This window comes from Plecotus auritus (assembly GCF_963455305.1).
Source record: "Plecotus auritus genome assembly, chromosome: 7".
Taxonomy (NCBI): Eukaryota; Metazoa; Chordata; class Mammalia; order Chiroptera; family Vespertilionidae; genus Plecotus; species Plecotus auritus.
The window spans coordinates 4516215-4543352 of record NC_137774.1 but is presented as its reverse complement, the minus strand read 5'-3'; the positions used below and the strand labels follow the sequence as shown (position 1 = coordinate 4543352).

General features: G+C 58.3%; 2 protein-coding genes across 4 annotated transcripts in view; both read left to right on the top strand.

Annotated features, from left to right (window-relative positions):
* The first annotated feature begins 9132 nt into the window (after positions 1 to 9132).
* RPL38 (ribosomal protein L38) lies at positions 9133 to 13454 on the top strand. 3 transcript variants are annotated; one of them, XM_080678157.1, is made up of 5 exons: positions 9133 to 9217; positions 9433 to 9466; positions 9595 to 9655; positions 12637 to 12759; positions 13390 to 13454. In XM_080678157.1, the coding sequence occupies exons 2-5, from the start codon at positions 9464 to 9466 to the stop codon at positions 13413 to 13415; spliced, it is 213 nt and encodes a 70-aa protein (XP_080534283.1). In that variant the 5' UTR covers positions 9133 to 9217; positions 9433 to 9463; the 3' UTR covers positions 13416 to 13454. The 3 variants fall into 3 exon arrangements, with proteins under 3 accessions (XP_080534283.1, XP_080534285.1, XP_080534284.1); XM_080678159.1 differs by having other exon boundaries at positions 9177 to 9221; XM_080678158.1 differs by having other exon boundaries at positions 9205 to 9265.
* Positions 13455 to 18171: 4717 nt separating this feature from the next.
* TTYH2 (tweety family member 2) overlaps positions 18172 to 27138 on the top strand; it is a 28017-nt gene continuing 19050 nt past the window's right edge. The window contains exons 1-3 of the mRNA XM_080682446.1: positions 18172 to 18370; positions 22986 to 23143; positions 26478 to 26589. Of these exons, the coding sequence (XP_080538572.1) occupies positions 18242 to 18370; positions 22986 to 23143; positions 26478 to 26589 (399 nt within the window). The 5' untranslated portion in view covers positions 18172 to 18241. The remainder of the gene's footprint in view (positions 18371 to 22985; positions 23144 to 26477; positions 26590 to 27138) is intronic.

Here is a 27138-nt window from a genome sequence, read left to right as displayed (position 1 = left end):
AAGGCACAGAGAGGACTTTCCAGGCTGTGGGAATGTAGAGCAAGGCTATCCCCTGTCCATGGTGCTGACCCACAGACCTTGGTCCCACCTCTCACCCACCCGGGGCTGGCACTCTGGGTGGGCAGGTGTAATGGCATGGTGTGGCATTTAACTACACACTTCATTTTCGTAACGACCTTCCCATCTCCCCTCTCAGTCTTGCTTGTCAGTCTATGACCATTAAATTCCTCATTAGCAAATGAGATTTGGATGGGCTCATTAAGATGAGGGATGGCCCCAAGATGCAGCTGGCCGGGGGTGAGTTAGAACTCCTTTTCTCTCTCTTAATTAGAAAATAATGCAGCTCCCATTCTGTGCACCCCTCTCCAGGTCTAATATGAGGCTCCAATGGACCCCGGGGAGTTATTTAGGGGGACCAGCTTAAGGGGAGGCCAGACCAGAGTAGACAACAAATAGGATACAGCTGCTGATTCACACACCCCCTCCAAAGTCACCCTATCAGGGCCTAGGCTTCCACCACTTCATACTGAAGCCCAAACTCTGAATGTGACATTCAAAACCCTGCCCAGCCAGGCCCCAGTCCACCTCTCCAGCCCCCTCCCCACATGTGCCCTGCAGGGAGGCAGCGGCAGATGGCCTGATGTGTGGCCTGCTGGAACTGGCTCTCGTGCCAGCTCGCGAGAGCTGCTTGTTACATAGTCAAAAGCTGGCACCACATGGGCAGCTTGAACTTGGCCATGGTGGGGGTATTTACACCACAGGAATTGGCAAATGCTCCAAAGTAAGAATTTTTATTTTTTTTTTTTTTCGTAAAGAAGCCAAATTTTAGACATGTGCCAGCACAGCCCTGTCTGAAGGTCCCTGACAATGTCACGCACTCGGGTAGCTCCCCATCTTTGAATGTGCTGTTCTCTCTCTCTGACAGGTTCTCCTCCTGTCCCCTGAAGGGGCTCCTCTGTCTCTGTTCTCTGCCTGGTGGAATCCCAGTCACTCACTGAGGACCCGGGAAGGAGTCCAGTCCCCTCTTCTGTGTCCTGCACTGTGTGAATCGTATGCCCCAGTCAGGCTTCTACCTTAGGGATCATTCAGCTTCTAAAAATGGAAACCCGTTCAATCCATCTACAGGGAAAGGCAGAAACATGGGGGACAGAGCACCTCACAATACCCAGGGACAGAGGCTTAGCTGCTGCCACAGGCACCAGGAAGGTGTCCAACAGCTGCTCTTCTTCAGAGCCACCTCGGCTCTGCCCTCTGCTTGCACACTCCCATGTGGCTTCCCTCGGAGAGGTGCCCTTGGCCCCCCGTTTGCATGAAATCCCGGCCCTGATAGCCACAGACCAGGGTTGTTCCAGGTTAGTCCAATCCTCTGAGGCCACGGGGTGTGGTCACAGGTCATAGAAGCGGGGGAGGAGGGCACAGCCACTGCCTCCTTCATAGATGCCATGGGGCTGACTCTGGAGAGAGAGGTGGGGAGAGCTGGCCCACCTCCCAGGCCGGAGGGCAAGCTCCGTGAGGACCCCCAGTCCTAGCACAGAGGAGATGCTTAGTAAGTGTTTGTAGATTACATGAGTCACCTCACAGGTTGGGTCCTCCTCTCAGCAGCCTGTGACCCAGCTGGTCCCTGAAGAGGGAGGCCAAAGGCTTTGAGGAAGTCAGTGAGGAAGCACTTCGTGCCTAAGTAGGGAGGCATCCTTTTCCTCCCGTTACTCGCTGTGTGACCTCGGGCAAGTGGATCAACCTCGCTGTGCTTTGGGGGCCTCATCGGTAAAATGGGGGTTGTGGTCTCGCCTAATTGAGAGCTGTTGTGAGGAGGACAGGAGATGATCTTCATGGAACAGCTGGCGAGGCACCTGGCACAGGGCAGGCAGTGAACACACAGGTAGCTCTTGTCCCCGCTCCATCCTGAAGCCACAGAACAGGGTCCTTCGGCTCACGGCTTCCTCCCAGGTCTGATGCGACCCGGGTCAGCCACACACAGTGATGCTCTTGCAATCCCGTGGGTGCCTGCTCTGAGGGTCACATCCTGGGGTAGGGCCTGCTGACAGTGACGGCAGCCCCTCCTCCCCGCCCTCATCCTCGGGGACGTCTGAGCTGAAGACTTCATCTGCTGTAATTAACAGGCCAACTGCATCAGTCTTGCTCCATTAACCGCAGAGCAGCCCGTCAGGCAGGGGTGAGAGGGAAGTGATGATCGGGAAGGTGAGGAGGAAGTGGACAGGAGCCTGGCGTGACCCAGCCAGAGTCCAGCCTGCCCGCCACCTCCCTCCCACCTTTTTCCACTTCCTGTCCCTCTGTAGGCCCTGCCAAGGACTACAGAGGCCACGGGACACATCTAAGCGGAGAAGGAACAGCCCATGTCACCCTGCCAGGTGCTCCTAAAGCAGTGGTGTTGAGGGGAAGCCTTCCCTGGCGGAGCAGACTGTGGGGAGCAGCCAGCCAGACCCCTCCCCCAGGAAGAGCCCCATCCCTGAGACTCAGCCAGGCAGGAGGCTGGCCGGGGCCACTCTGCCTCCATCCCTCCATCTCCAAAGACACTGTGATTTCCAGACAGGGAGCAGTGCGCCTGCCCATGAGCCTTTGCGGGAGGCTGTGGCACAGGTTTCTCAGCACTGGGACCCCTGCTGTTGGCTCATCCTTATTTACAAGCAGGCAGCCGCCTCCCTGTCCCCCCCAGGATGCGTCTAGATTGGTACAAATTGTTTCTCTCCGCTGGCACTAGGCAAGGAAACGGGAAGGACATGGGAACCGGGGCTGCTGGCCTCCGGGGCTGCACGCCCCCTGCCTCCACCGGGGACCCTCTCCTTCTCCCTCCCTGAGCACGCACGTGCCCAGAGCAGGTCCACGCATGCACGCGGTGCCTCCCACGCTGGCACCCCACAGCACCTGCTTCCGGCTGCACAGCAGTCACCAGCGTCTCTTTAATCTCCTCACCTCGGGAGCCACTGCAGCATCGAGAATTGCTTTTGGAAGCGCGGTCACCAATTTAATTGGTAGAACTTGTCCGGGGCGATGCAACAGAATGAAGCCACCCCTGGCCTCCCTGTGTCTCTGGAAGTGCGGGCCCCGGGCTCGCCTGTGCGCAGGCTCACTATGCACAGGGTTGGCGCCAGCCAGAGCCCGTCCTCCCCCATTAACGGCACATGAGCCTGAAGACAGTGCCTGGGTTTGGGGGATCAGGGAGTGTGGGGGACCCTTGGGGGACGGACAGGGCAGAAGAGAGCCTGCTGGACCCTGCGGGACGTCTCTGCCTTAGACCCACTAAGGAGACAGTGACCCAGGGACCCGGCCACCGGAGGTCACAAGGCCACCCGAGGTCACAAGGCCACCCCACGGTGGAGGTGGCCCGTCCAAGAGGAGGAGTGGGTGGATGGAGTATCTTCCACTGCCTCTGAGTGCGCACCGCCACCCTGCTCCGTGCCCCAGCGGGGAACCATCCTGAACCTGTTGGGCTCAGCCAGGGGGATGCCCAGCAGGGGACAGATCAGGGGGAGGGAGAGACCGAGGGAGGGAGAGAGGGAGGAAGGAAGGGACAGAGGGAGGGAGGGACAGAGGAGGGAGGGAGGGAGGGAGGAATTGAGGGAGGGAGGGACTGAGGGAGCGAAGGAGGGACTGAGGAAGGGAGGGACAGAGGGAGGGAGGAATTGAGGGAGGGAGGGACAGAGGGAGGGAGGGACTGAGGGAGGGAGGGACAGAGGGAGGGAGGGATTGAGGGAGGGAGGGACAGAGAGAAGGAGGACTGAGGGAGGGAGGGACAGAGAGAAGGAGGGACTGAGGGAGGGAGGGACTGAGGGAGGGAGGGGCAGAGGGAGGGAGGGAGGGACAGAGGGAGGGAGGAATTGAGGGAGGGAGGGACAGAGGGAGGGAGGGACTGAGAGAGGGAGGGACAGAGGGAGGGAGGGACAGAGGGAGGGAGGGACCGAGGGAGGGAGACAGTGAGCTTGAGATACTGGGTCCCAGCTCTCGCCCTGAGAGGCTGCCACAGTCTGAGCTTGTCCTTTGGCTGAAGGTCTCGGGGTTGTGTGACCTTGGCATGTAGATTCACCTCTGTGGAGGTCCAGAGGCCCGCCCTCCACGCAGCCTGGCTGCCCCAGGTCAGGCCCAGTGGCTGGTCTCCCTCCTGCCTTCATGCACCTGCCTGCACCTTCACTACCCGTCTCTTTATTCACTTGTCCTCCAATCACCTGGTCTTGCTTTGTCTGCCCCATGGGAGGAAGTAGTTAAAAGGGAGCAAAGTGCCGCTCCCCACCCCCGCCCCCCGAAGGGCCCCCTCCACCCACATATCACAGGCTCTGAGGCTGTCATTCATTTCATCTTGCTCCGCGACCCCACACCCGTCCAGCCCCACCCTCACCCCCACTGGGCATTAGCACTGTTAATACAAGAGGCCTGCCCACTCTCTCCCCTCCCTCCCCACTCCTGCCCGGCAGGGGGAGCCAGGCCCCGGGACACCGCTACCCATACGGGTCTCCTGTCACTCACAGCCAGGGTGCTCTCTGAGCCTCGTGATTTACGGACTTTAATTTTCCTGGAGCCTCCGCCGTGCCCCTTCCTTCCCTCTGGTCTGTCAGGGTGTTTATCTCGCACCCCTCAGCCCGCCCCTCCCCTGGTTTTTAATTTGAAGCATCCTTCTGGCGCATCCTGAGCAGGCCGTCTGCAGCGGGAATGCATTAAGCCGCTGACAGCTCTATTGATTTCCTCTCCGCCGCCACATATGCAAGATCTGTACAAGCTGATAGGCTGGCCCTGTCCCCTACTCGGAGGGACCGTGCCCTTTCCCTCTCTCACGCGAACGTCCCCTCACCCCGGCACGCGCTGATGCGGAGGAGGGGCCTGTGTTTCTTGCACAGGAGGGCTTCCCCTCTGCCTGCCTGTGTGCTTGTCCTGTGGACCCCGTCTCATCGGCAGGCAGCGTTGGACAGTGGGAATTTTGGAGCACTACTGAGGCCGTGGACTATGCCCCAGATGGAGTTGTCCGTGCTGACGCCAGGCCAGGCCTGGAGATACGGTCCCATGGCCCCTGCCCAGCACGTAGGCCTTCTTTCATAGAACACGGTCAGCTTTCTGAAGAACAGGATGACCCTGTGAATACCATGGTCGTCAATGGCATGATCCTGCCGTTGCTTAGGAAAAACAGTTTTGTCTTGGGTTACTTGCTCTGCAAAAGCAGGATGTGGTTAATGTGCTTAAAAGCGGTCCTTACACAAAGGGTCGGGGCTGCTCTCTGGACTCCCTGCGTGGAGAAAGGCAGAGCAGTCGCCGGCCGGCTGGCCGGCTAATAAAGGCTCCCCAAATTTTAATCTGGTCTGGACTCCAGTGGTCGTTCACTCGCGCTCGCTCCACAACAGCAGCAGCTCGGGCACCAAGCAGCCACTGATGGGGTGAGAGGGGCCATGGAGGGAAGCAGGGGGAGGAGGTGTCATCCGTCAAAACCGACTGTGCCCTGCCCCCCCCCCCCCCCCGCAAGAAGACCAGGCAGGCTCTCTGAGGGGTCCCCACTGCCTCTGTCGCTGAGCTCTGGGGAGGGGATGTGGGCGACTCCAGCCCGCCTCCTTTCTCCGGGTGGAAGTTCTCCAAGTCCATCGGCAGCTCTCGCCTTGGACTCGCATTCAATGTGCAGCCACAGAGCCAGCTGCTGGCTAAGCACTTTCTGCGCCTCCTGTCTCCTGGCTTCTCAAAAGCAGGGCAGCCGCAGACGGTGGTGCAGCTGCCCACAGCTGGCACAGAAGGTTGGGAAGGAGGGATTCGTACCTCTCCTCAACAGAGACTGAGGTTTGGCGATGCCAGGAGGCTCTGTCGGGGTCTCCCAGCCAGACACAGGGTTTGACCCCAAGACTGACTGTCTCCAGGAACAGTTTTCTTCCCAACTTAGCATAATGCCTCCTTCAGGAAGACCTCCAGGATTGGTGCTGGTTGCTTCTTTGTTATGGCCCCCCCTCCCCAGAACAGACATGCGGTGAGGGTTTGCACAGTCAGGCAGGCTGCTGTGTGTGGGGGGGGTGGGCTCTCCCCGTGTGGACCGGCACCACTGTTACTTGCTCCTGGAGGATCTCCCTGGGCCCACCCCATCCCCAGCCCAATCGGTCCCCCAAGGCACCCATCTGGTCCCACAGTGAGAAGCTTTTGGGTTCCCCCAAAAGCACCAGCCCCCAGGCCCGCACCTGCCTTCTTCCCTTCCTCCCACCCTTTCCCAGGAAGCCCAGCTCGGCCAGGATGCCAGACTCTCCCGCCGGAACCTTCCCGATTTAATAAACATCTCCCTTCCGAGATGATGGAAGGCCAGCCCGCCGCCGCCAGATGCATGGGCCCCTCGGGGGCCGCTTGGAGATTAAATGAGATGGTAGATGTGAAAGCACCTGTCAGGTATGAAATGCTATACAAACATGACTTCTCATTTATATCAGCAGTCACAGCCTGAATGTTAGAATTCAAGGCAGTCAGGGGCTGCTTGCTCTCCTTTTCCAGTCTCGGCCTCGGCGCCCGTGTGGCCACTTTGGGACACCACACCCAGGGCAGGGGGTGACTTCCAGACCTGGAGGAAGCCAGGGTGGCACTGCCTGGCTTTTTAAATGATCACATTGAGGTTTCACAGCAAGTGACGGAGGAGAGGAGGCAGCGACCCCCACACGCCTCGCTTCAGAAGCCAGCAAGTGACGGAGGCGCGACTGAACCGGGCCACAGGCTACTGTGTGGTGAGCCCGGCAGGGGGCCAGCCCAGGGCGCCCAGGCAGACCCACCAGAGCAGCGGAAAGTGGGGGAGGCTGCTTAGGGTGCCCCTCTCCACCCCTCCACCCCCCACCCCGCCCTGGGCCTCCATGCCCTGCAGGGTACACCCTGGGCCCCTGTAGACTTCTCCACGTGTCTTCACCAGGGCGCTTCTGTCAAATGCGGCGTCCTGGCTCCTCTGAGAGGGGTCAGGGCTTGGGCCCCTTGCTTACCGCAGTCACGGCCACACCGTGACCTTTGGGCTCACCCGCCCCTGAAGCGTGGGAGGTGCCCCCTCCAGGCTCCTGGCTTCGCCTTTTCAGTAGCTGCGTTTATTTCGCCATTCATCCCCCCTGGAGGAAAACTTTGGTACTTGAACAAATTTGCCTCTGTGTGTTGTTACTGCTCATTTATGTTCGCTTATTATACAATGCAAGAGGGCGAACATCTGTCTCTCTGGGACCTCTGCCAAAAGGGAGGCACAGCCCCTCCCACTGTCCCTGTCCCTGTCCCGTAGGCCCTGCAGTGGGCAGAAGCACCAGGCATTCACTCAACAAATATTGATGTGGACCTACTATGTGCCCGGCACGGCGTGGTCCAATTTAACCCTCCATTCCTCCCTCCCTCCCCATCTCTCCATCCCTTCATTCATTCACTCCTCCATCCCTACATCTATCGACCCACCCTGCCTAGAGGGCGTGAGCTCTGAAGCTGCATCCAGCTGGAGAATCCTACGGTGTCCGTGTCAGGCACTGCCTGTATACGTGGGTGAGGACTGCATTTCAGGAGCTGTCCACAGAGCATGGAGCCCCTTTCTCACAGTCAAAGAAAGTCAGTACCAATGCATGAAAGGCTGAGGGCTGCCGCACGGTCTACGAGAGGTGTGTGTCCAGAGCCGGAGGCAAAGGGTCGTGCCGGAAGGGGAGGTGGGAGCTGAGCCCTGGAGGTGAGCAGGGCTTGGTACGGAGGGACAGCGCAGGCTCAGCCTGGGGTCAGTGCCCAGCGCGCTAAGAGGCCAGTCATTCGGGCCTGGAGGGCGATCACCTGCGGTGGAACAGGTGGAATAGAAAAGACCAGAAAGGCATCAGCCCAAGGCGGAGGAGGCCGGCCCAGCCAGGCGGAGGGTCTGGGAACGCCCTTCTCAGCTCGGGAGGGAGGCACCCATCCCTCTCAGGCTGAACCCCAACCTTCAGACAATCTAAAACGTCGCCCCTCCCAGTGGAGTTTTCCCACTGCTGACACCCAGAGGCGTCCGCAGTTATAGAAACAGGGTTTGGCTTCTTCTAAAAGGCTCTCTGGTACAATTAGAGGAATTTGGGGGTCTCCCTGTTGGTTTATTCTTCCCTGTAGCCCAGCCCCCCGGAAATATGCTCAGCCTGGGCTCATCTAACCGGAGAGAGATGGGCAAGTTCAAAGTGAAGTTCATGGTAAAGTACTCTCGCTTCAAGTGTAATAAACACACAAGGCAATTACATTCTGTTGTGCAGTTATTAAATTTTTGAGAAACAAATAAAATAAAACGTAGACACTGGTAGCGAGGTTAAAAATAAAATAAAAGCGGAGGATAAAAATAAAGTCGATAACCACGGGTCTCCCGGAGCCGCCTGAAGAGAGGCTGCCTAAGACTTGAGAGTAATTATGTGCCACGAAAATAACATCGGCGTGGCCGGAGGCGGCCAAGGAAGCGCTGCCCTCCCCGACTGCCCGCCGGTTTCAGGTGCAGCCTCGGAAGCACTCGGCAGCCTGGGCTGGGGATCCGAGCAGCCTGGGTTCAAGCCCTGACTTCTCTCCCGGCTGCGACAACCCTTCACGGTTGTCCCCGTGGGTAAGGACAAAAACTTGGCTATTGGAATTATTTCCAGAAGGAAATGGGAGGAATGCCTAGAAAGTGGTTCTAAAATATACATAAAAAGATCCCGCCCCGCTGGTGTGGCTCAGTGGATGAGCGTTGACCTAGGAACCAAGAGGTCACCGTTAGATTCCTGGTCAGGGCACATGTCTGGGTTGCGGGCTCCATCCCCAGTAGGGGTGCATGCAGGAAGCCGCCGATCAATGTTTCTCTCTCATCTATGTTTCCATCTCTCTATACCTCTCCCTTCCTGTCTCTGTAAAAATCAAGAAAAAAACACATTTTTTTAAAAAAAAGAAGGTCCTTTCATTCAAATGAGAAAAATCTCCGTGTAGATGCCCAACGCACAGGTCTAATGACAGTGGTAGATATAAGATTTAGGTCTTCAAACTGGGTCTAAAATAAAATCTAGCAAAGCCAAGGGGTTGGGGGTAGAAAAGGGAAGGGAGTGGAGGAGGGAGGCGGCCCGGTTCATGCGTGGAGCTGCACTTTTAATCTAGGCCTACAGGGGGCAGGGGTGCTGCAATGGGAAGGGCGAACGCTTACATACTGGTAATTCTTGACCCTTTGCAGACACCGTATCCAGTTTCCTCCGGGGGAGGGTTTAATTGCCCGGAAACGGAAGTTTCGTTCTTTTTTCACTCTCTTCGCCTCTGGCCGCTTGTTGTAAGTACGTGTTTGGCGGTACACAGGGAATAGTGGAGATAATCCGAGGTAATCCACGGCCGAGTGAAACTTGTGGACCACCCGGCCTGGGTCAAGGGTGCGAGGAAAGAGGATGGAGTGCAGTGGGGCCAGCATTTCGGGGGCTCGGGGAGGGAAAGCGGGGGTCCCTGTTGGTCCCCGCGCCCTGTTCACGCTAATGTCTGTCTTGCCCGCAGGCGCCGGCCGCACGCCCCGTGCCTCGCAGCCATGGTGAGTACGCCCTCTGCCTGAGACCTCCCCGGGGCGAGGGTCTCCGGTGGCCCGAGAGGGGCCGGGGACTCAACCATCGCCAGAGATGTCTGGCCTGCAGCTCATTCCCCGTTTTCTCTGTATCGCAGCCTCGCAAAATTGAGGAGATCAAGGACTTCCTGCTCACAGCCAGGCGGAAGGACGCCAAATGTAAGTGGTCGCTCTGGGGTGCGGGTGAGGAGAAGGTAAGGATCGCGTTGGCGTGGAGCGGCCCCCACCCCGGTGCTGCCCCGGGAGCATCTTCCCAAATGTCAGGCGGAAGGCCGATTGATGGTGAATATTTTAAAAAGCCGGTCCCTTGTGGCTTGGGTTTGGGGCTGTGAACGGAAGCCTTACTGGGCGAACGTCTGCAAATGCGTGCCCCGCAAACCCGGGATTAGTGCTTGCAGGTTCGGTTCTGGGCTGAGTGCAGGCCCTGCTCCGCGGGAACTTTATTTACTAAGTAATTTCACCCCTAGTGGTCTTCGTTTCTCGGGCTGTATAAAGGGAAAAGGGAGCGATGCATCGGAAACCTCAGAGGCGAGCCTCTGCTTGCTGTGTGCTGGCCCCTGGTGCTCCGGTGGGTCTTCTCATTCCTACACCAGGCATAGGGGTCCTGCTGTTACCCCTTCATTGTAGTTGAAGGAGGTCTGGGGCCAGCTTAGTGCAAGATAGAGCTTGGATTCGTGGGCAGTTTTAACCCAGAGTCATCTTTCTTCTCCATAAGAGTTTCCTCTCCCCCTGAGGGTTCTCCAAAGGGAAAGTCCTTTTGTGGAAGTGGGGCCGTGCCGGGCTGAGAGCCGGTCCTCGCTAATGCTCCTTGTCCCCACGGGACAGAGTGGTGTCGGGAGAGCCTTTCAGTGGGTTCTCGGGAAGGCGAGGGTCCTGTTTGTGTCCCTGGGACCTGAAGCAGGCTGGTGGGAATGCCCGCCCTGCCGGATGGTTGTGGGGACCACAGGTGCCAGGGTGGCTGTGTTGGTACGCTGGTGTGCGATAAAGACGGGATGATCTTCATGTCAGGTTTAGTTCCAACCAGGGAGTTTGGGGTCACTGCCTGGTTCAATCCCAGCTCTAGCAATAGCTGTCGCGAAGGTAAGCGTGACACCATTTCCTTGTGTTGAGGGGTGACAGTGGTATGATAATCCATAAGAGACATTCATGCGTTGGAGAAATGACACTAAATCCATGGATTTGTTTGCATTTTTATTCTGTTTGGGGGCCTGATTCTAGCCAGCCTTGGGCAAACTACAGCCCGCGGGCCGGATCCGGCTGTTCGATCCGGTTCTCTTGCTCTCCCCTCCGCTCCTTTACTTTGAATTTATATTAGTTCACACAAACACTCCATCCATGCTTTTGTTCCGGCCCTCCGGTCCAGTTTAAGAACCCATTGTGGCCCTCAAGTCAAAAAGTTTGCCCAACCCTGACCGTTTGTCCTGTGAAGACGGGTCATGGTCCCCTGGGCAGAATAGGGCATTTTTTAATTCTAAAATGTACATGATACAAATTTACCATTTTTAAGTGTACATTTCACCGCTATGAAGTACATTCCCACTGCATCTCCAAAACTCTCCATCTTGCAAACTGAAACTGTACATGCCACTAAGTCAGTTTGACTGGCCTAGGGACCTCTCCAATGAGATCAGACTCTGTTCGTTCTTTGTGACTGGCTTTCTCGTTTAGCATCATGTGCTCGAGGCTGAGTCCCCATGGTATGGATCAGGGGTCCTCAAACTTTTTAAACAGGGGGCCAGTTCACTGTCCCTCAGACCGTTGGAGGGCCGGACTATAGTTTTAAAAAAAACTATGAACAAATTCCTATGCGCACTGCCGGCCCGGGACGAGTCGGCTGCTAAGCAGGACAGGCAGTGGCACCCGGTGGGCCGAATAAATGTCCTCGGCGGGCCGCATGTGGCCTGCGGGCCGTAGTTTGAGGACCCCTGGTATGCATAGACCACGCTGTTTATCCGTGCATCCTGCTGCGGGCATGAAGGGCTTCCCACCTTTGGGCTGATATGAATAATGTTGCTGTGAACAGTGACGTGCAGGTGTCTCTTGTCCCTCGGTGCTTGGGGTATACACCTGTAACTGGAGTTCACGCATCATGTGATGATGTAAAATAAATCTCTCTTAAGAGGTCCTCTACCTTACAAGTGCGTATAGGTGTGCAGCAGGCGCTAGGGCCGACGCAGCTACGTGAGCGAAGGCGGCCAGTGCCCGGTGCCGGCTGAGCCACCGTGCTTCAGCTTCCTGCCTCGCGCCCTGTCCCTTTCTTTAGCAGCTGTTGGCAGAAACGGGGGGGGGGGGGGGGGGGGTACAGGTTGACCTGTGCTGCTGCTGTGAGGCGCTGGGTGCGGATGTGTGGTCGTGCTGGGGCTGAGCACAGGAGTCCTGTCATTCCCCGGCCTCTTGACTGGCCTTCCTGTTAACACATCCTGCGGCGAGCCCCTGAGCTTCTCTGAAGAAGTTGGGGTGCAGGGTTTGGTGGGCCCTGAAATGACTGGCCCTTGGGGAAGCCGTTGTCTCCCAGTAGCTGGAGGAGCTGCAACGCATTGATGCTTGTCCCTGACCAGACCCCCCAGGTCTCGCACCCTGCGCTGTGGGAGTGGGCTGCAGTTGGGGCTCCTTGCCGCCTGAGCGGGGGTCCTGAAGTAGAACTTGGCGCCAGTGAAGAGCCCAGAAATGGGCTCCGTGTCCGTTTTAGGAAACGTGTGAGCGCACACTCACGGTTCTCTCCCATCGCCCCTGCGTGGCGTGTCACCCACAGAGACCGGTTTCCAGAAGTGGAGCGGCGAGTTCTGGTCCCAGCACATCGCCATCTCCTTGCTTTATAAGCTGCCTCCTTCCCTTCAGAACATAAGACGGGGACAGTGTTCTAGGGTGTGTTCAGCGGACAGATACATAAACAGGCCATGAAGATCAAGCCCCAGGTTCTTGAGTATTAATAACCGGGAAAAGCAGGCTTCTGGCGGTTTTTGAATATTGGGGTCATAGAGGGAAGCTTGTTTGCTGTCTCACCAGAGGGACAGAACAGGGGTCAAGCACAGCTGTGGCCGTGGTTGCGGTCATCAGTACCGCTTTCTGCGTTTGTATAAAGCAAGTGAGCCATGTGATGTCTGGTGCGATTGCATTATTGTTTCTGGTCCGTTTGGTAGCTGTCAAGATCAAGAAAAATAAGGATAATGTGAAGTTCAAAGTCCGGTGCAGCAGATACCTGTATACCTTGGTCATCACGGACAAAGAGAAGGCCGAGAAGCTGAAGCAGTCCCTGCCCCCGGGTGAGTGAGCGGGATTCCTGGGCAGGTGCGCAGGCTGTGGGCGGGGCACGTGTCGCCATCCTGTTCTTGAGTGGCGCCCAAGTAGAGGCGAGTCCATTTTGTGGTCTAAGCACCTGTTCTTGCCATTGTCGTGCGAGCGTGGTGATCTCCGACACGGTGGCCAAGGCGAATTTGTTTCCCTCGTTCATACTTTTCTGGTGCAGAATAGTAACAGCTCACACTTACTCTGTCCCTCACTTCATCCCACCGGCAGATGCTGCTTTTGAGGATCCCCATTTTTACAGGTTGGAAAACTGATTAGGTACCGTAGGCCGCGAGCACGGATTAATGAACAAAGGTCCGTCCTGGGTGGAGGAAGCCGCCCAGGGAGCACCGAGCAGCTCAGAGGCTGCCTGTCCACCGGGAGAGTTAGCCGGTGCCGCTCGCCTGTGAGCCCGCTGGGCCCATTTATAAAGGCTGACAGGCGTTTGGTTTGGTTTTGTTTTTTTATCAAACGCTAAATATTTTATGCGAAACCTCCCTGGTGGGCTTCATGTCTGAGCTTTGTGAGCCTTCTGGGCTTAAGAACAAAACCCAGACAAGCAGCAGTGACTGTCTTCTGATGCCCCACGTTTGCCTCTCTTGCTCTAGGTTTGGCGGTGAAGGAGCTGAAATGAACCCGACGTGCTGATCTGTATTAAAACGTTAAAATTTTTTCTCCTGTGTCTTGTCTTTGAAGGCTGGAAGGGAAATGTTACGGGTTGCTGGACTCGGGTGGGGATGGGCTGGGGGTCCTGGTGGCAGCCCCCTTGCATCCCTAATCTGGGGCTTTGGTCCCAATGGACAGAGAAAGCTGTGTTATTTGCGCCTAAGTTTGAACATCAGTAGATGGCAGTAGGCAGAAGAGGCGGATGTTGGTGGAAATGAGCCAGCATGCACTCAAGGTTTAAAGTCACTTGGGTAAAAGGAGCTCCCTGATAATGAAAAGGCTGGTTAAAGGAGGAGTTCATTAGCTTGGAAATGGCTGCAAGCTAAGCCTTTGTCCTTGGGATGCAGCCCCGCTTTCATGTCCATGTCCTCCGCCCATCACCACCCCCAACCCTCTCCCCAGCTGTGGCAGGAGGGGACTGTCACACTGAGAAACTGTCTCTCCCCACCCCCCCAGTGCTGCTCACGAGGATCTCAGGAGCAGTGCGCTGCAGGAGGTGAACGCAGGGCCATTTGGAGTTGGGCTCAGGGAACCTTAAAGCTGAGAAATGAGTGCGTGTTAGCCCAGCAAAGGAGCCGGGCTTCCTTCCAGAGGTCTGCCCTGGGCCTCCAGGCAGTGGGCAGAGATGGAGTTCAGTGGGCTGGTGGGTGTGTGGATGGGCCAAAACCCAGCATGAGGGGCAGTTTAGGTCCAGCCAGGCCTGAGTCGGGATTAAATCCTAGTTCTGCTGCTTGACGCCTCTGAACACCCTGAAGAGAGCGCTCACAGCTTGGAGCGAAGCTACTACAGGAGGTGACAGGCCGGGGGCTCCTAGACCCTTGGCAGGGAAGTGTCCCATCATTGCTTCGCTTTCCAAATTGTTACGGCAAATGCCCATACTAGAACTTCCTCCAGTGGTTTATTGTAAGGGTTAAATTGGGCACTGGTGAAGATTTAGAAGTGCTCTTGGCAAATTCGGAAGATGAGGTGGTGGTCATGTCAGCATTGACCACGAGGTGGAGACATACTCCAACAGATAAACCCTTGACCAGGCCAGTCAGGAAATGGTTTACCAAGTAGCTAAGAGCCTGAGGCCTGATTTTTCTGTAAGTTTTAAGGGTGTTTGAATTGGGTCCTGAAGGACATGGGTTTTGTTTCTTCTGGGTGCTCAGTGACCAGTAGCCCCAGGCCACTCAGTGGCTTCAGTCCTCCCCATTCTTTGAACATCCGGTGCCCAGGAGGGAGGATGTACCACTCCGACTCCCTGTGGCCAGCACGTTGTCCAGAGACTAGCCCCAGCTCCTAGGAGACAAGCCCTCCGGCGCCAAAGAAGGCAGCCTTTCCTTTTTTTTTTTTTTTTTAATGTATTTTATTGATTTTTTACAGAGAGGGATAGAGAGAAACATCGATCAGCTGCCTCCTGCACACCTCCCACTGGGGATGTGCCCGCAACCAAGGTACGTGCCCTTGACCGGAATCGAACCTGGGACCTTTCAGTCCGCAGGCCGACGCTCTATCTACTAAGCCACACCGGTTTCGGCAGAAGGCAGCCTTTCATGCGAAGTTCTCGGCTCTGGCTTGTGCCTTGCTGTCCCTGGCCCAGCTGATTGCAGAGCTGAAGCTGGTCTGAGGCACAGGTGTGTGTTAAGCCTTCCAGTGGCTGGTGCCAGCTGCCACCCTGCTGAAGTCAGCTCGTCAGCTTGGGAGGGCTTGTTCTGGCTGTGCCGGGCAGGCCACGGGACCGTCCTCACTTCATCTCCCCAGGAGGCCTGTGTGTTCAGCTCCTGCTTCACTGGCTCACCTGTCGGGGCGGCTGGCCTCCGGGGATGCAGCCAGAATACTGTCTAGCTGGGCGCAGACCGGCCCAGCAGGTTTGGGTCTGTCACATGTGAGGGAGCTTCTGCAGTTGCTGTCTTTCCCCCACCCACTCCCTCGAGCCCAATCCCAGCTCTGGAAAGGCTGCCCTACCCCAGTTCAAGGTCAATCCTAAAGGCAAGACACCCTGCCCCTCCCCAGGAGACAGACCCCTCCCACCTGGGGTCCCTTGTCCTTGCCCTCCTGAAGGACCGCCAGCTCCCAGTTCTGACTAATCCTCCTGAAGGAATGCCGCAGCTGTCGCCTTCTGTGCTGTTGACATGGAGGAAGGGGAACCAGGCTGTGCCTGTCACAGGTTCCAGGGACACCATAGGCTGCGGCTGCGTGGTGCCGCCTGTTAGAGATGCCCCCTGAGGGCCCTACGTAATTGCTCCAAGCCCATCTTCCTCTGCAGCCAGCAGTGGCCGCTTCAAAGACCAAAACCCTTACCAAGTGTGCTCTGGCTCTTGCCTGTCTATATTTAAAAACGCAGGCCCTGGCCAGGTAGCTCAGTTGGTTAGAGCATTGTCCCAACATGCCAGGGTTGCGGGTTCAATCCCTGGTCAGGGCACATACAAGAAGCAACCAGGGAAGGTGGAAGAACAAATGGATGTTTCTCTCCCTCTCTCTAGAATCAATCAATAAAAAAAATAAATAAAAATATATATAGGTCTTTATTCTTGTAAAGGCACTTATTTTAAAGTAAGGCTTATTGGGTGTAATTTACAGTGACATTCACCCTTTTTGGTGAGCAGTTGTGTGAATTTCGACATTTACAGCTGTGTAACTGCCACTGCAATCAGTGTTTCTGTCACCCCGAAGGGCCTCTTGCACCCCAGCTGCTGACCCGTTCGCGGCAGTTTTCCAGTCTTTCCTCCTTGTCCCTCCCCTGACTCGTGTTGGCACTTGCCCAGCGTGGTCCCTGATCTCATATCCTAGTCACTGCCCTCTCTCTGCTCAGAATCCTCCCTGAGTTGCCTCCTCTCCGTCATTCTTCGGCTCTCACCTCATCTCATTCTCCAGGAAACACCCCTGGAGCACCCTCCCTCCCCCCAGACTCCATCCCCCTCTTACAACAGAGACCTATGTGGGATCAAAAGCTGCCCACTCGCCGAAACTGGTTTGGCTCAGTGGATAGAGCGTCAGCCTGAGGACTCAAGGGTCCCAGGTTCGATTCTGGTCAAGGGCATGTACCTTGGTTGCGGGCACATCCCCAGTAGGAGGTGTGCAGGAGGCAGCTGATCGATGTTTCTCTCTCATCGATGTTTCTAACTCTCTATCCCACTCCCTTCCTCTCTGTAAAAAAATCAATAAAATACATTTTTTTAAAAAAAAGCTGCCCATTCACCTATTAGATTCAGACCCCATGCAGACAGGAACCTGTGTTTTATTTATCACTGTGTCCCCTAGAACAGAGGGCGTTCGATCCACATTTCTTGAATCAAAGAAAACCCCTGTGAGAAAAGCTTGGTCTCCAACCTTCTGTGCCCCAGCTCTGGGCATGCACAGATGAGATGGCCCAGTCACGCTCCGGGAAAACTGACAACCAGGAGGAGAGGCCGGGACACAGGACTCCTTCCCCTGGCCTCTGTGTCTCCACGGCTTGGGGCTGCTGTGGGCTGTCCACGGGTGTTTGTTTGTAGGTGTTTGCGGACTCCTGCATCCACCTAGTTCCTGGAGCCAGGAACCTGGGAGTTTGCCCCAGTCGCTACTACCCCTTAGGCTGGCTGCCAGGGCCCAAGCCCCATCCCTTCAGGACCCCTTACCTCCACTCCCATCTTCCCAACCCGGCCTGCCTTTTGCCCTGCCCTCGACCTGCCAGCCCAGCGTCCTACGGTCACGCCAAGCTGTTTGGCCCTCTGCTGCCTGGCGCCTCTGTTGACCCTCAACTGCAGGGAAGCGCCTCCGAGGCTATCAGATCTGCGGCTGCCCCCACCATCCTATCAGCTGACCCTGCTGCGCCTTTGCTTTTCTCCAAAGCACCCCTAACGTCGCTCCGTGCGTCTTTGCGCGTGGACTGTTGCCATCGGCCCACTGAGATGTGCTGCCCTCCGAGGGGGGTTTCTGTCTGCTTTGCTCACGACAGAACAGTGCTGGCACACAGTAGGTTCTCAGCAAACGTGCAGGTGATGGCCTGGCGTCCCTTCCCGCACTCCTCTCCCCTCCCACCCCTCCCTTCGGGGCAGACCCTCCCTCCAGGAGGCCTGCCCAGTCCCGCCTGCCGGGAAGAATTAGGAGGCTTTCCTCAGTCCCTAGTGCCCCCAAGGGACAACTACTAAATGTTGCCCCCTTCTGTCCCCAATGTCAGTTCACCACCCCCTAAATAAAAGCCCTAAGGACGGCCAACCTCGCCTCCAGTGCCACGACTGCTAGCTGCACCCATTGACACCTTCCAGGGGTCCTCAAACTATGGCCCAAGGGCCACATGCGGCCCGCCGAGGACATTTATCCGGCCCGCCGGGTGCCGCTGCCTGTCCTGCTTAGCAGCCGACTCATCCCGGGCCCGCAGTGCGCATAGGAATTTGTTCATAGTTTTTTTTTTAAACTATAGTCCTGCCCTCCAACGGTCTGAGGGACAGTGAACTGGCCCCCTGTTTAAAAAGTTTGAGGACCCCTGCATACTCTAGATTTGATAATAAGTAAGTAATGAGAAGCCAGGGACTCAGAGAGTAACTATGAAGAAACAGATTTAGGAGCGTTTTGGGGCTGTTTTCACTTCTTCCACCTCTTTCACCTAGACCAGGACAGATCCCAGATCCCAAAAGGGTTCTTGGGCGGGACACCCTGCAGAAAAGTGGACGCCCAGGGGGCGGGGCCAGGGCTGGGGCGGGGCAGGGATCTGGGCGGGGCGAAGCCTGGGGCGGGTTCTGGGCGGGGCGGGGTCTGGGGCGGGCGCGCGTCCTGGGCCGGGTGGCGGCGGGCTGCAGCGGCGGCAGAGCGAGTTGGCTCTCCGGCTGGGCCATGCCGGCCGCACGCGTGGAGTACCTCGCGCCCTGGTGGGTGGTGTGGCTGCACAGGGTCCCGCACCTCAGCCTGCGCCTGCAGTGGGTGAACAGTACCTTCAACCCGCGCGATGAGGATTACCAGGAGGTGAGTCTGCGCCGCCCCAGACCCGGGCCGCCTCCCCAGCCTACCTCTCTTGCCAGCCTCCCCGACTTCCCCCCTCCACCGCAGCCCCTTCCCTCCACCCTCTTCCCCTTTCCCCGGGGACCCGCAGCCCTCGGCGCTCCCGTCTGGGAACCTCGTGGGCCGGGAAAACTGGAAATTAGGAGTTCAATCAGTGGTGGGAAGGGGAGGAGGGGTGCGGAGGCTGCCTGCGGGGGTGGAGCTGAGCGCGGAGCGGGAGGGCCGCGAGGGGCGGGGTGCGGACCTTTGTGCCTGAACACGGGTAACTCCTCCGTGCCTGCGAGGGACTCCCGGAGTTTTCCTTCTGGGGCTTCAAGAAAAGCGCTCTCTTTCTGGGGCTGGGCGACCTGGGAGAAGTTTGGGCTGAAACTAACTGGAGTCTCCCAAATTGGGCCCGCAGCACCCCTCCTCCCAGCCCCTGCCCACAGGGTGGGAGTGGCGGCCAACACCTCTTCCTGGGCCATCCTGGAAGGCTGCAGGGCTGGGGGCGGGGGCGAGGGTCCCCACAGGCGCGTGGATGTTTGGGGGAAGGACGGTGGCCAGGGTCGGCCCCACCTCGCCAGCGTCAGCCTCCGGTACAAACACTCTTGTATACCCTGGGTTTGGGGTCTTAGCCAGCCACCTCCCTTATCCTTGCACTTCTGCCATTTCTCTGTTGTGCTGGCCCTTCGCCCTGCGGTCTCTGTACCCCACAGCGGGTGGGGTACCCCCCAGACTTCCTTGCCCAGGCTGAGCTACAGAAGCTCCCCACCTTCTCAGGTCTGGCCTGGGCCAAGTCAGCTCTCTGCTGGGTCACAGATCGGCCTGCAGCCCTGGCGGCGGGGCCTATTTGTTCAGAGCTATGGGCCCATTTCGGGACTTTGACCCCCGCGGCCTCTGCACGCAGTCAGGTTCACGGGCACCGTATCCGGTGTGGGGCCAGTCCGGCCTGCAGGACGCTGAGCCTGGAGCCGGCTGTTCGCCTCCTGCCCGTCAGGCCTTTCTCCTGCAGGCCTGGGAATGGGGAGCCCCACCGCGTGGGGTGTGCAGTGCAAGTGGACTGGGAGTCTAATAATAACCCCTGTGGCTCCCCCACCCTCCTCCCTCCTTCCAGAACCCGGGAGAATCTGGACCCTTCCTGCCTGGCTCCCTCCCCTCCTAATCTGCGCGTGCCCCGCCCTCTCCGAGAGCCCCGCCCACCCGTGGATCGGAGCCCCTGAGAAAGCCTCCGCCTGGGGCAGCCCTGGGGGCTCTTCCGCTCCCCCTGGATGCCGGAGCCAGGCGGATATGATTTCAGAGACAGCTGCACTGCGCTGTGTATTTGTCCCAAACCCTGCGTCCCAGATCCTACACCTGGACTCTCCAACCACAGCTTTCTCCTCCGGGCCAGAGATCTACACTCCTCTCTGGATCGACCAGACCCGGCGCGGGGCGGGGAGGAGGAGCGGGCGGGGCGGGGGCGGGCACTCCCTCACCCCACAGGCTCCCAGACCCAGCACCTGTGTGTCCAGCAGCCCCGGCTAGCACGGCCTGAGCCTGCCCCCCCCTCCCCCTTAGTCCCACGGAGAGGTGGCATCTGAGCCACTCACAGCCCTGCCCCTCTCCTCCCAGGGTTTGGACCTGGCACCCTGTGCTGGGTGTCAAGTGACTCCAGAGGGCATCCCCTTCCCCTGGGCCACTGCTCCTGGCAGCCGGACACACGGCCCCACCCCCATGCTCCTGGTCCCAGTCAGGCCTCCTGAGGACACTGAGGGGGAGATGAGTTGGATGAGCGAGGCCAGGGTGGGAAGTGGCTCTGGCTGTTCTTGAAGGTGGGTCCTATTTGGTAAGGTCTCCTGTTGTCTGACCCCCGGTCTCTCCCAGAGATCCCCTTTCTCCTGAGAGGCAGTCACAGCCAGAGTCAGGCAGCAGGCGGTAGCACCCTGGATTGGGCACCTTCTGCCGCCAGTCATCTCGGCGCTCAGCAAACTTGATCCGAAACAAGCTCTCTGCCAACTCGGGTGGCGGGATGACCAAGGCAGCCAGGGCCGGGGCTGGGGCTCCGCCACGCCACTGTCTGGGTTGGAATCCCTGTTCTGTCGCTTACTGTGTGACCATGGCAGGTGTCTGTACCTCTCTGAGCCTCGCTTGTCTCACCTGCACATATTAGGCCAGATGTCCCATGCAACATGCTTAGTACATAGAGGGTGCCATAGCACATAGTAGGACCCCAGACACTGGTGAGCTAATGCACTTGAAATATACTGATGTCTTAACAAGCTCCACGGTGCTGTGCAATGGCTCGCTGTTGCGACCGTCACCGTGTGAGCGCCACGTGCGCTTCCTGTCCCCTCTGCTGCATCAGTAGACCAGCCTCCCGGGACACGCGTGAAGAAGCAGCGGTGCTTGTAACTGTATATTCGGGGCATGCATGAAGCAGCAGTGATATTTTTGTGTTTCGGCATGTACTTTCATGTCTTAACTTTGGGTGCTTCTGTTTATAGACTCCCCAGAGGGTGCCAATGTGTGTGCCCAGGCCAGGGAGGGGACAGAGTGGGGGCTAGACCCAGAATTACAGGCTCACCCCACTAACCCCCTCTTTGACTTGGAGGCAGGTCTCGGGGGGAGCGGCCAGGCAGGGAGCCCCCCAGGAAGGGTTTGGGCGAGCCAAGGTTGGGATGAGGAAGCACCATTCATCCAGCCTAAACGTTGAGTCATGGTCATGGGACAATCACGCTACACCCCCACCACCCCCACTGCGCCCGCGAGAGGGTGGGAGGGCAGGCTGGGGGTGCTTAACCCTTCCCAACCTGTGGGCTCCAGCTGCCCCCGCCACCCCACTAGGCTGGCTCACTCCGTCTCCTATGGCTTCGGGTAAAGGGGGCTCAGGCTGTTCCCCCGCCCCCACTGAGTGCAGAAGCCCCCTGGGGTCCAGTCCTAGCCTCAGGCTTCCCAGAATGCAAGTGGGTCACCGCTGCCCCCAGCTTGGGGCCTGGATTTCTGCTCTCGGTTTCTCAAACCAGAGCTCACCAAAGTCACTTCAATGAGGAGAGGCTGGGACGAGGGGTTCTGGGCAAGATGTTGGGATGGGATGGGAGGTGGTGGCTGCAGGGCACTGGGAGGGCAGGTGACATGGGAAATTGTCCTGTCCAGGCTGTCAGAGCAGGACGTTGTGTGAGCCGAGCTCCTGGCTCCCTCCTCCACCCTCCCTCAACCCCTGCACACGGGTATGTGCACATGGGGACCTGCTCCATCCTCCCTCACCCCCTGCACACGGGGACGTGCACACGGGAACATGCCGTGCTGCTCAGAAGCAGGACTATCATCCCCTGTGAGAGGGCAGCAGGGACACGGAAGTGGGGAGGGAGGTGGGGAGGGAACCGTCCTGCTGGTTAGCCATCCACTTCCCTCCTCCTCCTCCCCCACCTTCCTCCCTTCCTCTTCCCTTCCCACCTCCTTCTCTCCCAGCCCCCTCTGCCCCATCCCCCCCCCCGTCCTCCCAGCCCAGCAGTAAACCACTAACAATGCCCACCCTCCCTCCGAGTTTGGGCTTCCCAGCACGGCCTTCCGGCCCTCCCCCCACCCCTACCCCGCCCTCCCCCCCTGGGCTGACTGCATTATCTGTGACCTCATTGAGGCCTGATGCCCAGCTCAGAGAGGCCCGGGCCCAAGCCTGCAGCCCCAGCCTCTGATTTCCAGAATTATCTCCCCCTTGGACCTGAAGGGTCCCGGCATCTCCCCCACCCTGCTGATTGCCGCCACCAGCACCGGGTCCCCGAAACAGGCTCCCGCCCACACAGCCCAGACTGGAGCGCTGGGGGTTCTGGACCAGGACCCACTTGGGGGCACGTGGGAAGCTGGGTGAGGCTGTCCCCTCAGGAGCCTGCCTGACAGCCAGGTCCAGCGCTGGCTGGCGGCCACCAATCCTGGTGCCATCTGGCGCCCATCTGGCTGCATCAAGAGATCAGAGGGCATGGAGTGGGCACAGGCCTCCTGGCAGACAGCAGCTCCCTTTACGGGACCTGAGGTCCTCGCTGGGCCTGAGTCAGCACCTCCTACCCCGTCAGAATTCTGGGCTTTGCTGCCACCATTGGCATGTGGTGTCGCTGTCCCGTTCAGGACGCGGTGAGAGGGACCCCAGGGGGTCCATCCCGACATCTCTCCTCCCCTAGCACAGTGCTGGCTTCTGGCTTCTCTGGATGGACCGACACCTAGGACAAGGCTCGGAGGAAGCAGATCCGCCAGGACCTCCCTTCCTGGGCCTGGCCCAGGTCGCACTGAGCTCCTGAAGTGTCCCTCTCCCTGCCTGTTTCCCTCAGTCACTTGTCACCCTCAGCCCTCCCTGCCAGCAGATGCCTCCTGCCTTGTGGGGTTCTGAGCGTCTCATCGGGCAGGGCCTCATCCATGTCCATCCAGGCGTGTCAGCCACACACCTGGGGCTGGCCTGCAGCTGCCCCCATCTCACACCTCCCCCTCAGCTGGGCCTCCCTGACCCCCCAGCACCCGGGTCTGCAGACACACTAACTGGGCCTGGTTCCTACACCCACAGCCCTGTGGGCACTCCAGGCCTTCCCAGACCCCCAATAGGGCCCGCGCTGACTCCACGCCTCTCCCTCTGCAGTCGCTGCTGTTCCTGGGGCTGGTGGCCGCCGTCTGCCTGGGCCTGAACCTCCTCTTCCTCACGGCTTACCTGGTGTGCGCGTGCTGCTGCAGACAGGCCAAGCCGCGCCAGTCCTGCTGCGTCACCTGGTCGGCCGTCGTGGCCGGGCTCGTCTGCTGGTGAGTGTCCCTCCGCGCTGGCCCCACGGGTGCGGCTCGGGGTCAGTGTGCAAGAGCGCGAAAGGACGCGGTGGATGGCAAGTGGGCCTGCCCACCGCGTCTTGCCCACGGTTAGCCCATGACTGTGACACCCCTTCCTCGCCCTCCACCATCAGCCCTCCAGCAAACCCCAAGCGGGTGGTTCATCAGCTTTCTGGCCACGTCCTCCTGACGGAGCTCTGGGTTCCTCATGGAGAGCCTGTCCCTGGGGTGAGCGTTGAACCTTTCCTTGCCAGGCAGTGGGAATCAGATGCCTGCAGAGGTGATGGGGCCTCTGCTGTGCCACTTCCCCTGCCCGGCTGTCTCTCTGAGTCCCTGTCCCCTCCCAGCCGCTGCCTTGAATCTGAGGTTAGAGAAAGTCTGACTCCAGCCCAGATCAATCCATCTTCTCACGGGATCAATAGCTCTTAGTGCCCCAAAGACGCTACTTTGGGGCGCAGAAGTGAGGGTGTCTAACTTCAGGCCGGAGCCCGTGCCGCCCCGGCTGTGTCTACGCACGCCCCTGTGTGGCTGGTTGCGTTACTCTTGTTTTCAATCTCCAGCGGTTTATCCCAAAGCCTCGGGTCCTCCCTGAGACCTCCTGGGTGGCCACCCTCCAGGGATAGAGTCCCTTGCATCCAAGAACCCATAGCGGAGTGATTCCGGCAGGAGGGGACGCAGACGGGACACCGTGAGCCTGGGAGCGAGGATGTGGGTTCTCACCCCAGGAGGCTCACCCGTTAGGGCACGTTCAGCGTCCTGCCCTGCCTGCAGGACGCGGGGGTGACGAAGCGCTGAGCACAGGGGCGGGACCTGGGCTGGGGGAGACAGGCGGCCAGGGCCCAAATCCTAGACGGAAAGGAGAGTCCAAGCCCAGGTCTGGAGTTTGCAGACGCCTGGGGGTCCCTGCAAGAGAGGAGCTCCTTCAAAGTAACCTGGGCATCGGAAAGCTGCTCCTGGGACTGAGCCCACGAATGCGAGTGGGAGAGGCGGGACGTGAGACAGACTGACAGACAGACAAAGGAAGTGCTGACGCACAGGGGGCCCTGACTTTTGAAAAACACAACGAAGGACAGAAGAACACTATGGAACAGTAAAAATGACTCCGGAGGGTCAGATCTCCTAAGTAGTAACCACCTGCCGTTGAAGGGCAACTGCACAGGAGTGTGCAGTGCGCTTAGCGGGTTCTACACAGTATTTGTGCTGGGCAAGGGGGGGCCCGTGGTGAGAAAGACGGCACTGTACGGGGAGGGCCCAGGCCAGCCCACACTGACACATGGGCGCAGGGCGGGCACCCTGACCTGCACTTTTTTTAAAAAAACGTATTTTTATTGATTTCAGAGAGGAAGGAAGAGGGAGAGAGAGATAGAAACATCAATGATGAGAGAGAATCATTGACTGGCTGCCTCCTGCACGCCCCCCACTGGGAGCCCGCAACCCAGGCATGTGCCCTTGTCCGGAATTGAACCTGGGACCCTTCAATCCCCAGGCCAACTCTCTATCCACTGAGCCAAACCAGCCAGGGCCTGACCTGCACTTTTAATGGGAACACTGAGCTGGGGTCAAGGCACCTGGAAGGTTCCTGTCACAGTCTCCCAGGATCCCGTCCTAGCTCCCGTCATGTTTAAAGAAAGAAGAAACAGCACACACGTATGCATGTGTGTATTCGTCACCCCCACCCCCAGGATTACTGTTTTGAATGAACACTCCGGAGGCTGCTTAATGAGGCCGCTCATGGCCCCCAGGGGCGGGGGTGATAAAAACACCGTGGGTGACAGAGGCGGGATCTGAGATGATTTGTTCCGCCTGGAATGCTGGACTAAAACCAACCAGATGAAATTTCACAGAGATAGAGTCAAAGCTCTACTATTGGTTAAAACAAAACAAACACCCATTCAACGCTGCTGTGGAAGGGAGGGGAGACGGGGCTTCAGGGCAGATCCTGTGGAGAAATCCGGTGCTTGTAGAGCACCAGGTCGGCGGTGGGGAGAGGGGATCTCAGGACATCAGCGTCCCCCCTGCCTGCCCCCCGCCCCGTGCTCAGAGCTGGATGGACAGCCTGGGCACCTCACTCAGGCCATGTTTAGGGGTAACACTGACCAGTTAGCATGGAGCCTAGAAGACAGTAAGGATGTAGACAAGGGTCTGCAGGACACGTGTCTGACCTTAGGTGTCCGACGGGGTGTCTGCAGAATTGGAGGCTTATTCCGGGGGACCTAGAGGACACCCGAGAGCCAGCGGGGGCCTGATTCAAGGAGGTGGGCTCTGGCTCAGTGTAAGAAGGGACTTTCTACAGCTGGAGTCACAGGGCCGGAGCAGGAGGGTTTCCTGCGGCCTCGCTGCCCTGTGCTGTGGAGCGAGCAGCCCGGCCGGGACTGGCTGGCCCTGAAGCCACCCCCAGAGAGCACCTCAGCCAAAGCCAAAAACCCACTCTCTCTCCCTGGAGAGACCAGCTCTGTTCAAAATCATCAGACCTGGAAGCAACCAGGACTTCCTTCAGTGGGTGATGGGTAGATAAGCTGTGATCCATCCAGACCATGGAATAGTACTCAGCGCCAATAGAAAATGAGCCACCGGCCGGCGTGGCTCAGTGGTTGAGCGTCGACCTGTGAACCAGGAGGCCACGGTTCCATTCCCCGTCAGGGCACGTGCCTGGGTTGCGGGCTCGATCCCCAGTGTGGGGTGTGCAGGAGGCAGCCGATCCATGATTCTCATCATTGATGTTTCTAACTCTCTCCCTCTCCCTTCCTCTCTGAAATCAATAAAAATATATTTAAAAAGAAATGAGCCATCCAGCCATGACAAGCCACAGAGGAAGGGAAATGCATGTTAGTAAGTGAAGGAAGCGGATCCGTAGAGGCCACGTGCTGTGTGGCTCCCACCCCATGACATTGTGGAAAAGGCAAAGCTATGGAGACGGTGAAATACCAGGGGATGCCAGGGGCTGGGGGTGGGGTGACTAGATTGAACAGAGGGTTTCTAGGGCCAGGGAAATGCTCTATGCGGTACTTAATGGAGGACGCATGTCATCGTACGCTTGTCCAAACCCGTAGCGTGTTCCACACCGAGAGGGAACCTCATGCACATATGGACTTTGGGTGACACGATGTGTCCATGTAGGTTCACCAGTTATAACCAATGGCCCGCTCTGGTGGGGGCTGTAGACAGTAAGGGAGTCTGGGAGGGGCGGCAGGAGGCAGATGTGTAATGCTGAACTTGCCGTTCAGCTTTGCTATGAGCCTAAACTACTCTAAAACAGTACATTAAAAAAGTTCTCTGGTGCCACCCCTAACTTCATTTGGGGTCTTGCCCATAGTGCCGCGGTGGGCGTTGGTTTCTATGGAAACAGCGAGACCAACGATGGGGTGTACCAGCTGATCTACTCCTTGGACAACGCGAACCACACCTTCTCCGGGATCGATGCGCTGGTAAGGTTCTGGGCAGCGGGCCGGGCCGGGCACAGCGGGTGAGGTCAGTGTGGTCAGAACAAGGGCCCAGTCAGATCCCGCCCGCTCGGCTCCGGGGGAGGAGGGGTGTTGGACTCCATTCGGGGCTGCAGTTGGTCCTGCCAGGAGCGAACAGGCAATTGCTGCTTCCCGGGCGGGCGGGGTGCCAGGGAAGTGAGGACCAAAGGAGAAAGGCTGCTGGGCCCTGTGGGGCGCGGGGACGGGGTGGAGCCAGATCCCATTCATCTTCAGGAGAGCTGGACACCTTCCCCCTGGGCCGGGGAGACCCTGAACTTGGAACATGAGCCCCACGGTGTTCCGATGTTCCCATGTAGAGTATCATGGGGTCCAGGACGTGTCAAGGGGAAAATTCTTCAAAAGCAAGTCAACCATGAAAGGCACGCCCGGCGGGGTGGTGAGACTGCTGGAGCCCGGCAAGGTGTCCTCCGGCTCTGGGTCCTGAGCGCCGTGGGTCTGGCTGGGGCCTCAGGGTGAAGGGTTGTGCTGGGGTGGCCAGAGATGTCGGACTTT